This window comes from Littorina saxatilis, linkage group LG7, assembly GCF_037325665.1.
Source record: "Littorina saxatilis isolate snail1 linkage group LG7, US_GU_Lsax_2.0, whole genome shotgun sequence".
In the NCBI taxonomy this organism is placed as follows: domain Eukaryota; kingdom Metazoa; phylum Mollusca; class Gastropoda; order Littorinimorpha; family Littorinidae; genus Littorina; species Littorina saxatilis.
In genome coordinates, this window is record NC_090251.1 from 7,510,901 (window position 1) to 7,523,219 (window position 12,319).

At 43.6% G+C, this 12,319-nt stretch overlaps 1 protein-coding gene across 2 annotated transcripts in view; it reads left to right on the forward strand.

Moving 5' to 3' along the window:
- The first annotated feature begins 2,003 nt into the window (after positions 1-2,003).
- The window catches only part of LOC138970602 (uncharacterized), a 244,468-nt gene continuing 234,152 nt past the window's right edge, over positions 2,004-12,319 (forward strand). For both annotated transcript variants that reach the window (XM_070343070.1, XM_070343071.1), the window contains exons 1-5: positions 2,004-2,267; positions 3,932-5,302; positions 6,986-7,060; positions 8,264-8,497; positions 10,707-10,802. In XM_070343070.1, coding sequence (XP_070199171.1) covers positions 2,174-2,267; positions 3,932-5,302; positions 6,986-7,060; positions 8,264-8,497; positions 10,707-10,802 — 1,870 coding nt within the window. In that variant the 5' untranslated portion in view covers positions 2,004-2,173. The remainder of the gene's footprint in view (positions 2,268-3,931; positions 5,303-6,985; positions 7,061-8,263; positions 8,498-10,706; positions 10,803-12,319) is intronic.

Genomic DNA, 12,319 nt, shown 5'->3' on the forward strand with positions numbered 1-12,319 from the left:
ATGTGCAGAAAAAATTGGCTTATTTTGATGACAAGTTATTTTTTAAAGACGTTTTTTGTGTTTTTCTCAAAGCGCTCAAAATCGATTTACGAGGTTTCAATCGGACAAGGACGAAATATAAATTCAATCATATAAAATACAGAAATACATTGTATGGAATGCAACACAATGTGCATTTAAGGAATTACATAAGGAGAACTCAAAAATTACATTGACATAGTTATACCTTTCATTTGGGAATAAAGTTGCTCCGATCAGCTACACATCCGTTAACACTAGCACAACATGTTTAACAAAATAACAATCGAACAAGACATTTCATTCACGAATGATGTGTGAACGTGACTGAGAGAGAGAGAGAGAGAGAGAGAGAGAGAGAGAGAGAGAGAGAGAGAGAGAGAGAGAGAGAGAGAGAGAGAGAGAGAGAGAGAGAGAGATATGGGGGCTGAGAGGGATAGAAAGAGAGCGAGAGAGAGAGAGAGAACGTAAACTAAAATCAACTAAAAAGCAGCGCAAGAGACAGCGTTAAAAAATCCCTGCGTCGGGCTGATCGCTCAGCAGATGCGTAGACAGATGCACTCTTTACATCAGTTTTTTCGGTTGTCGTTTTTTATTCAAATACCTTGATGTTACTTTCAGAGTGTACGGCCTATTACAGACACGGGAAATGCGCTTGTCCTGTGTGCACAGAACCTGGCAAGTACTGGTCCTTTGCGCTCTCAATCAATCAATCAATCAATAGGAAGCTTATAATAGCGCGTATTCCGTGGGTACAGTTCTAAGCGCTTGTCGAAGAGTTGTCAACACAGGTCTAACAAAGAAACTAACATCTACAGACGGACACGAACCCTATCACACACTAGCAAACCCTGATAAACATACAACAAACAACTGTTTAACAACAATGTACACATCAATAGCTAGGTCCAAACAAAATAATATTAAACACAAAGAAAACACCTCTCACAGAGCACAGCACAAGAATGTCTTTTGGGGCACAACACATCACGTCGAACATGAAAGTCGCAGCCAGCTACGGGAAGAACTGAGTCTTCAACCTACTTTTGAACGCGTCAAGAGGGGAGGGGCTCTGGCGAAGCTCAAGCGGTAGGGAGTTCCAGACGGAGGGGCCCGTGGAGGGAAATGCACGCTGACCAGCAGATGCGAGTTTCGAGCGAGGGATGTGAAGGCGGAGTGGGTCAGCAGCAGAACGAAGGGGACGGTCGGAGGGCTGGGTGTACAGGTCCAGGGAGGATTGAAGGTACTCGGGAGCAGAGTCGTTGAAACACTTGTAGACCAGAGTGGACAGTTTGTTGGAGATTCGGGTGTTGACAGGGAGCCAGTGCAAGGAGCGAAGTAGGGGGGTGATGTGGTCTCGCTTCGTCTTCCTCAACGTCAGCCTGGCAGCAGCGTTCTGGACTCGTTGTAGGCCATGAATGGATGAGGCGGGGAGGCCAGCCAGAAGGGAGTTGCAGTAGTCCAGACGACTGAAGATGAGGGAGACAACCAGCTTGACACAGGCGTCGTGGGTGAGGTAGCGACGGATGGAGGCGATGCGTCGTAGGTGGAAAAAGCAGGTCTTGATGATGAAGGAGATGTGTGTCTGCATGGAGAGAGTGGAGTCGAGAAAGACGCCAAGGCTCTTGACAGCAGGGGAGAATGGAACAGTCGTGTCATCCAGTTGGAGGTCGGTCACAGTGAGGGAAGCAATCTTCTGTCGTGTTCTAACGAGAAGGGCCTCCGTCTTCTCAAGACTACTACTATTGTAAACAATACGAAAAGACGACCGTCCATCACAAGTGACATCTAAGTCATAGGCCCCGCCCAACTCGTGACGAGTGCCTGTGCACACGATCGCGACCGGCGAGACTGAAGACCACTGGATTGCTCTCGCACAAGTTCTCGCTAACATGGGACTTCAGGGCTGGCAGAAACTAGAGTGACATATAATGACGTCATGGTTCTCTTCAACTTCTTATTACGTAAGTCTGTGTCTGTGACAAACGACATGGAAGTCGGCCACATGCTGCACTGAACGTGCTTCCCTTTCGTCGACTTCAATGACACAGGCAGCTTTATCTGCAGCCTTTCCCAGTGGTCTACTTTGTTGCGTGCACACGAAGCAGTTCGCCGAAGCAACCACAGCAATGAGAACTGATTTGTCAGCCCTAGAATGCTAAACTGCAACAGAGGGATTGGCATTGGTCGTCCGGTGTCAATGTTAGTCCTGTTTGTAATGTTGAAAGCTCTACACGTTTTCAGTGTCGGTAAGTAAAGAATCGTGGAAGGACTTTGTTTTTCTTTTCCCTTCCAGCATGTTGCTCCTCTTTTACTTTCGCTTGGAATCAGCAACGATCCAGTCAGTACATTTCGAACTTTGTTTCACTGTGATAATGATCACGACGCGTATGCTGGTTGTGTAAGCTATGATAACAATGATGATGATGATGATCAGGGGCGGATCCAGGGGGGGTTTCCGGGGTTTCCCGACCCCCCCCCCCCCCCCCGATCCCAAAGAAAAAAGAGAAAAGAAAAAAAAATTGAAAATAAAGAAAAACTGATGGCTTAGATTGCACCAGATTGCCCCATTTCTTTGATTTTTATCAACAACACGCTTCATGTCGTTGAATCCCTAACAAAAATGGTGACCCCCCTCCCCCTTAAAAACGATGTGATCCGCCCCTGATGATGATGATGATGATGATGATGAATTGACAATGATGATAATGATGCTAGTGACGGCGATGATGATGACGCCGACGATGATGATTTGGAGTAAGAAGATGAGCAGGAAGAGAACAATGTAACATCGGATACATTTTTCGGCAATTACTGTAATTTACCTTGTATACGCCCAGTATCGAGTAAACGCCCACCCCGTACTTTGGGCCGAAAGCTGTGCATAGGGCACACTACCTGGTAAACGCCCACCCCCACTTCTTGATTAATAATGTCACGAAACAAAATTTGAACATTTGTTTTGAGTGTTTGTAAACTTCCGCATGCGGTACAGAGTATATTCATCCGAGTGTATAATGCCAAGATGCTGTTATAAAGTCATACCGTATATTGATACTCTCACCGCAATGCAGCTTAGTAATAAAAGAGAGCTGAAGTTCTCAAAGCTCTTCTGAAGTTGAAAAGACTGGTTTTTGATCACGATATTTGTTTCAAGAGATTGTCCCTCGAGATTGATGGCTTGAATCAGTGAAACTGCAGATCTAGAATAATCTTTTCCAGCAAGCAATATCTTTTGAAGTTATAAACTTGTTAACAAACAATCAAGCAACAAGTTTTCCTTCGTGGTTTGCTTGCCGAGTTTCTTGTGTGTGTGTGTGTGTGTGTGTGCGTGTGTGTGTGTGTGTGTGTGTGTGTGTGTGTGTTTGTGTGTGTGTGTGTGTGTTGTGTGTGTGTGTGTGTGTGTGTGTGTGCGTGTGTGTGTGTGTGTGTGTTTGTGTGTGTGTGTGTACGCGTGCGCGTGAGAGAGAGAGAGAGAGAGAGAGAGAGAGAGAGAGCGAGAGAGAGAGAGAGAGAGAGAGAGAGAGGGGAAAGTTTTGTGCAATAGCGCATCATTTGAACACTTCTATGCCAAGTGACCAAAACATCGTTATTATAGCAAAGGAACCGCTCCTGCAAAGGGTATAGTACCAAGTAAACGCCCACCCCCAACATTTGGGCAAAATTGGTGCATAGGGGGGTGGGCGTATACAAGGTAGTTTACGGTACCTACAGAACAAACACTACGTACTTGCAGGTCGAGTGAAAAGCACTTGAAGAACAAAACACAAGATTAAGCTGTAGACAGGCCGATTCCTTATCATTCCAAATTGTTACAGGAGTGGGAATCAATTTTCTTGTCTTTGTCTTGTCAAGGAATTAAACATGTTCAGCGTGTACAGCATGGCTTGCTTCTTTCTTTTGATAATTTCAGGAACCGTCAGAGAAGAGCAAAATATGACAAAAGCCGAGTTACATGGACAGGGAATAGAGGTCACCCCTATGCGAAATGCACCCGCCGCAGTCAAGGAAGAGTGGAGCAGACGACCACCCGGCATGGCTGTTGAAGAGGATGACAAAAGATGGTCCCACGACACGGGCGACACCACCACCAACACCACATTGCTCTATCCGCCAGCTCAACACCACGACACAGGCAACAACACCATCAACACCACATTGCTCTATCCGCCAGCTCAACACCACGGCACAGGCAACACCATCACCAACACCACATTGCTCTATCCGCCAGCTCAACACCACGACACAGGCAACACCACCACCAACACCACATTGCTCTATCCGCCAGCTCAACACCACGACACAGGCAACACCACCACCAACACCACATTGCTCTATCCGCCAGCTCAACACCACGACACGGACAACTCCACCACCAACACCACATTGCTCTATCCGCCAGCTCAACACCACGACACGGGCAACTCCACCACCAACACCACATTGCTCTATCCGCCAGCTCAACACCACGACACGGACAACTCCACCACCCACACCACATTGCTCTATCCGCCAGCTCAACACCACGACACGGACAACTCCACCACCAACACCACATTGCTCTATCCGCCAGCTCAACACCACAGCGATTCAAGTAACGCGCCTGAGACATCTGAACCCGCTGCTCTCACTGACCAAAGACTGAAGAAACTGGAAGACTGGTCGGACAAGCTGTCTGGCAAATCTTCCATGACATCAGGTGGCAGAGACACGGGAGAAGCGAGAGGCAGGTCGGGTAAGCTGTCTGACATGACATCAGATGACAAAGACACGGGAGAAGAGAGAAGTTGGTCGGGAAACCCGTCTGACAAATCTCCCATTACATCAGATGGCATAAACACGGGAGAACAGAGAAGCTGGTCTGACACCACACCACAAAAACCACTGACGACATCGCGTCCAGAACTTGAGGCGACGAAGCAACAGCACTGGCAGGACGCCGCTCATGGCAGCACGACTACAGCTTGGCGCGAAGAAAACGTTAGAAGGCGGATGGAGCGGTTGAAGACGATGAATCATAACGAGCGGATGGAGCAGTTGAAGATGATGAGTCATAACGAGCGGATGGAGCGGTTGAAGACGATGAATCATAACGAGCGGATGGAGCAGTTGAAGATGATGAGTCATAACGAGCGGATGGAGCAGTTGAAGGCGATGCATCTCAACGTGTCAAGCGCGCGGCGTGACGATAAGGCAGAGAGGCGCGGAGTGACGAAGCGGAGCTGGGAACACTATGATGATCACGCACAGAGAAAGATGCGGCAAGCGACTTACGGCGATACCGGTATTGTGTTTTTTTGTCTCTCTGTGTGTAGACACGATCGTGAGTGTCATGTCCGATTCCAAACTTACGCCAGTAATGTTATTGTCTTTTGGTAAAAGTGTCTGTGTGCGTTTAGATGATAATGAGACAGAATGGAATGTGAGATCTATCCGTGACGGCCATAAGTGTTTTGCCTTTTGGTAATTCTATCGTCCGTGTGTGGTTGGAAGATCGTTTGCTTACGGCAATAACGGTATTGGCAGTCTATCTGGGTTTTTTATTTTCAATAACGATACATTGACTTTCAGTAATATTACAGAGGTCTAGGGGCACTACGTGTAGCCAAGACGTGTATTTGTACGTGTAGCTATGACGTCCCTCGTACAGGTCCTGACAATTCGGTCCATATTCTCTACACCTGAAATTGCAACGTCTAGCAAACGATCATATTGCAGACGGTCACGTTAACCTTCGCCCGGGTTATCGGCCACACACGGAAGACATCGTATAGGGCCGTGCGGACCCATGCTTCTCAAAGAAGGAAAAATATGCATACCCTTCCGTAGACTCATGCTTTCCAAAGAAGCAAAAACGTGCATCCCCTTCCGTAGACGCCGTGGTTAAATTTCCGCGAGAAGTAATTAAATTAAATTATTAATTTAATTATTACCGTGCGGACTAAAGCTTCTCAAAAAAGGAAAAACGTGAATACCCTTCTGTAGACGTCGTGGGGCCGTGTGGACCCACATTGTTATGTATTAATTTCGCTCCACGCGACTTGCTTATTAACTCCAAAATTAAACAGATCGTAGAAAATGATGTTTAGAGCCAATACCTAAAGGTTTGTGACTTCTCTCCCTTCAGTTTGAGAAACATGGGTCCGCACGGCCCCACGATGTCTTCTGTGTGTAGTCTAAATTTGACCTTTGTTTTTTTTAATTACTTCTCGCTGAAATGTAATGATCTTTTAGGACATAAGAGCTTTTTAAGGTGTCTGGGGCATTCTTAACAGCTCATTAAAACATTCCAACTGGTTTAAGAGATATTTGCAATTAAACACCCTTCTGTGTCCACACGGACCCACGACGACCGGCGAAGGTTAAGGGCAATAATGGCACGGATATTAAGATTTTATTGGCTTTGGCATGTGTTATTTTAATGTTTGACTAACCTGAATAATTGGTGAGCATTAGTTGTGAGAAAGTAAAAAAGACCTTAACGTTTAGTTTATCTCGGATGTTTTTGAAGCTAAAGCATTGAATCTGTAAACACTTGTGTGGTTTGATGATCTCCCGACATGATCCAAGTTTGGTTGATCCTCGTTTGATGTTGGGGTCAAAGCGGGGTCGTGTTAGATTCACAATCCTTTTTTTTAATTTTTTTTTTTACATTTTGTGTCATCGATTACATACAACTATCCCTAAAATTGCGAAGGGAATGGAACGAGCATTCTGTGAATCTGCTCACATGTAAAGTTGGCGATGAAAAAGACATAGCTGATTTAATTTACTTCCATTTGACTTTAGTAGACACTTTTCTCTGTGTATTATTTCAAGGGACTTGGCGTTTGTCAGATACAGAATGCTAATAATGTTTATTGTGTTTGCTGAATACCTTGACGCCGAATTGCACCTTCCCGAGAAAAGGGTCACACGTTTACTCGCTACCATTTGTTTCTGGGTGTTGTTTTCCGTTTTTCTTCAGAGATTGACAAGTTTTATGAAAAGTGGGATTGTGTCTGCCCAAGTTGCCCTTCGCCCCGGAAGCGAAACAACCTGGGTAAGTAATTTCTTGTTTACGGTGTGCTTAAAGGGACAGTGCTTGTCGCCGTTCTCCGTCCAGATCCCCTGTGTCTTTCTCTCCAGATTCGGTTGCCTATCCATTTAGAAAAATACCGATTTTCATGTTGAAAAGAGTCGAGTCGAACACTGCAATTAGCGACAAATGTAGTTATATTATTGTCCTGCAGTGTAAGTAAGCGTGAAACCGAAAAACCTGGAGTAAGGGAGGGTAGTTAAAGAGATAATATCTAGCACCAAAAGTGTCTCTCATCGCCCCAAGAGCTTTACATTTTAGGTTGGAGGTTGTAATTATGTGACCACTCACCAGAAATACTTCAAAAACAAGCGTTTGAGCACTGTTACTTAAATTGAAATCGGCTGTGTTTTGAGTGGTTATTTCAGACTGTAATTCTCATTGTGACGCCTTTTGGCACCAGCCATAATGTTCGTCCTACCTTTTTCCCTTGAGTGTTCCTAGAGATACAGATTTGAAATTCAACCAAGAGCTTCAGAGTTCTATTTTTTAAATCTGAATGCTGTGTTTGTTAGTCTTTAAGACGGTGATACTCTCCAAAGGAAAGTGTGTTTGTTTATATAATGCGAAGCATTTTAGCCCTGTAAGGCATGGAATTTACATGCGTGTGCTAGACTATAGCATAGGTTTGACTTCCTCAATCCAACGATTTTAACCTGCTTTGACGAAAAAGTATCTATCAAAACTAAATAAAGTATCATAACGAACGGAAGCCGCATTCCTGACACAGGAAAGCTGGGCGAAGCATATCGCTCGCTGTTAAAAATTCATTTATTTATTTGGCTTGGTTTAGGAACAGTTTTGAGCAAATCATTGCAGCGGTTTCTAAATCACAGTACATTGAATGTCCCTTGAACTTTTTAATTAAGGACCAAATCGTCAGAACATTTTCCAAAATGGCACCTTTGGTGTACTAACTTTAACCTCAAGACAGTGTGTTTGGTTACTAAGACAGATGTAAAACGTGGTATTTGGTTCAATCTGGACATGTTGCTCACACTGATAACGGAAAATGGTAATCACATGTTTAAGGGAAATGCGAACTGGCAATAATTTAGATCTCAAGTATTGTTTGGCTGGAAACAGCAACGTTGTACATGTATGTTGTAATTGCCATATGTGGGATATTTTGTGAATTACTCATGCTTTGCCCGTTTGTGTCCACAGTGAATGTTGCCTACAAGAAACCATCGTCTATGAGTTCCCAGTGGGAGAGCTTGGTAGGGCCCTGCGGGGGTAACAATGGCAACGACAGTGTTCATTTGCGTTTTGGCAAAAGCGCAACTTCCAATGGCATTCACACCTCTGACGATGACTATCGTGGTTGGTGGTGGGTTGATCTGAATGACCTCTACACCATCTCATCTCTCACCTTGACTCTCAGAAACGATGATTGGGATAGTAAGTCAGTTGAGCTATTGTGCCGAATATATCTATGTGCTGTGTTGATCGTATTAGCGGTCAAAAAGAGTGTTGTGTTAATTGTGAGGGGTACCATAAGAAAAAGGGCTATATTCCAGCTAGTGGATTCCTTCGAAACTTTTAGGATCGTATGCCTACATTCCAGACGTACTGCCTGTAAAATTGTGGATCATTAGAGACATCCAGATTTGCCTTCGTCAAAAGTTCGTGAGTTCCAATCTTCGCGAGTTTGTTGAAGTGGTGACGTCACATCCCGTCACGGTCACCTCTTTCCAATTTCGGTCCAGATCTACGCGAATTTCTTCGTGCGCGTTCGTCTGTTTTGCGAAACAGTGATGACGAGTAGTGTTACATATGACGAGTCTTTTTTATCGGAATATTCCAGACATCTAAATAATTATGCTGGGTACACAAGCAACACTGAGAAACAAATTCTGAAAAGCGAACCACACGCGGCACTGGCACACGGTAGGATATGTCGCCCGTCGACTCAAGTTCTGAGTTTTGTGTGGGTATCCGTGTTCATGCACTAGGCCTCCAAAATGAACAGTTTACAGATGCACAATCCACAGAAGCGTCGTAAAGATATTAAATTTGAACACTGCGCACATTAAACATATTTTTAACATTATGAAAAGGACTAAAAGTACTCACGAAGATTGCTAATTGAGGTTCGTCAAACAGGCCTTTTTCACCACGCAGTGATGGGCGCGAAAAACCAAGCGCATGCGCATTGAGGCACAAAGTTAAAAATAGAGAGGAAATCCCCACCACCGACGAATGTTCGTCTGACGAAGGTTGAATCTGGATGTCCCTATTATAGTATTTATACGGATTGTATGCACTCTTCCGGACAATATTTTAAAACCCGTCACAGGTTTGTGGTAAAAAAAAACCACCATGTCTTCGCATGTACACAGACAAATTGGTACAAGTCCTGCCAGTACACCACTCCTCCCTAATCCTTTCCTTCAAGTGTACTTGTTTCTTTAAAAAACAAAATCCACGTTGATATATAAGTGGCAAAGACAAAGAGTAAAGAGTGACCTCCCTTATTATGACGTCCTTGTATTTTCGCAATCTCGCTTATTACGCAATGACATAGTTCACGGGGCCACTCTACTGAGGAGTGAATGTAAAGAAGTCATCTGCGCATTGGAACTGCGTCACGGGTTGCGTATGCATTTAGATATTTTTCATCCAATGAACCTCCGTCGCCTGAGTAGACTTGTCCAAAGTTACTGGTGAGCGTAACGGATGATGGAAAAACCGAAAAAGGAAAACAAATCCAAAAAATCTTATATGCGTGACGTCACACGTAACACATCTGGCATTTTGGCAGAACATGTAGTGTGATACGTATTTGTGAGTAACGCGATTAGGGTCAGCTCTCTTAAGGCCAGACACGGGGGTACACATTTGACCAAAATCGTGTTTTATTGTGTTTGGGAATTTAGATGTTTAATGATTCTGACATATGTATACGATCACGGTATGGAGTCACATTTTCGTAAAAAAAAACGTGCGGAAAGCTCTTTTTTCGCCAGCATTTATGGGCACTGAAGCTTTTCTGTGGACTAATTGACGTCATTATACCTCAAATCAAGATTGTTTGAGCCATGTTCATGGCAAGCAGAGGATAGAACTGACATCGTATTGTATACCATTAGAAACATCTGAGTCTTAGCTAACTAAAATATCCATAAATATTAGTAAACAAACCTTCCTGTTATAATAAATGAGTGATATATAAAGGTCAGTGGGTCAATGTTGTTTGCAAGAAAAGGTGTGCGAAGCACATTTACCAGATAGGATTGAACACATCTAAACACTGAGCTTGTCGCTGCCCTACACGCCACCAGGCGTGAAAGGCAGTAAGTAAGTAAGTAAACACTGAGCTGCCTGTGTCATTATTCTTAATATGCATTAACCATTTCAATAAACGGATGAGCTCTGCCTTGCATAAGTTACCAACACAACAGACAGAAGACAAGTGCAATATTCATTAGAACTTCAACGGCTGAGCTGTCCAGAACATCTTAAAAGTGGGAAAAAGGATATCAGCAATTCCAGTAGTCTAGGGCTTATTTACTTCATGTCCTAAGATGCAGGACACCGTCGTTGTTGGTGTCCGACCGATGGTCACGATTAACGGAGAATAACCCACATACTCTGTGACTATTTTCAGGAGATTACGATCGCAACTTTAATTTAGTGATCACGATTGATGGAGAAGTGTGCTACGAATTCGGGACGGTCGACACAGCGCTGAAGAATTTAGATGGTTGGTCTCTCTCTCTCTTTCTCTTTCTCTCTCTCTCTCTCTCTCTCTCTCTCTCTCTCTCTCTCTCAATTGTCCTTTTATTGTCTTTATTTTGATGTCTTAGTTTAGCAGGGACAGATTGTAAGACTAGGCGTGAGCCTAAAATCTCCATCCTTGAGTAATAAAGTTCGTTCGTTCGTTCTCTCTCTCTCTTTCTCTCTCTCTCTCTCTCTCTCTCTCTCTCTCTCTCTATATATATATATATATATATATAAATATATATATATATAAATATATATATATATATATATATATATATATATCTCTCTCTCATTTCATTTCTCTCTTTCTCTCTCTCTCTCTCTCTCTCTCTCTCTCTCTCTCTAACTTTTGATTTGCTTTTGAATGTTACTTATTACCATATATATGTTTCGTCAAATTTGTAGTGTCCATATACTCTTTTCATGTGTTGTTTTGTTCTCGTCTTTGTTTGCAAGGACAGATTGTAAGACTAGGCAATGCCTAAAATCTCCATCCTTCTGTAATACAGTTTAATTAATCAATCAATCTCTCTCCACGTACGTAGCGACGTGATATCCGGATTTCTCCCAAAATATGAACTCGCACTAAGGTGACAGCCTTCTTTAAGATTGATTGACATTTAGTCTGTGCATGCCCTCAGGATTGGAAGTGTGTGATGAGTGAAGCAACATGAGACGTCATCCATACTCGAAGTCCCACAACAGAAGCTTGGTTGAAAATTATTATTTCGTCAGTTCCAAGTACAAATAAGGAGAGAACGGGGACAAATAGGAAGGGACATTGGGTGGGTACATGGCAAGGCAGTTTGGGGTTGTGGGTGTTCATCGGTGATAACTACAATAGACAAATAATACCTTATAATACATGCATTGTAAACATCAAATACTATACCAAGTCATTCAAGTTGCGGACAGAAAGGCCAGGGGGAACTAGGCGGATAAAGAAGAAATAAATTGACGAGAAAAAAGGGGGTGGAAGACGGGTGAGAACGAACACGTAAACACGAAAAAAAAGGGGGGGGGGGGGGGGAACGGGAGGCAGACATAATTACGAAGGCGAGAGGGGTGAGGGGGGAAGGGGTGAGCACGAACTTGAACTTTCAGTAAAAAAAAATAATAAGCATTATCGTTGAGAAAAGGGAGACAATATGCACTAAAGTGCACATTTAAAGAAAAAGCATAATTGTATGCATATGGGGACCGTTTGGGGATGGGAGAGACCGTACTTAAGTGTGCCTTTAAAAAGTCAAGATATACATGTGCTCAAATCAATCTCGTTCCGTTCCCATGACACAACTTTCACAGGTGGCCGAGGCCAGCGTTTCAAAACACCACTCTGTAAATAGAGTCCCGTGCTTCACGTTATTACGTTGCAAAACTGTCTAGTGACAGTACCGTTCGTTTGCAGATAAAGCCGACTGCATAAAGAAAAAAACTCACTTAGTCATTTGCCTTTTAGTTCTTTACACATCCGGTTAAATTTAATAACAGAGCCAT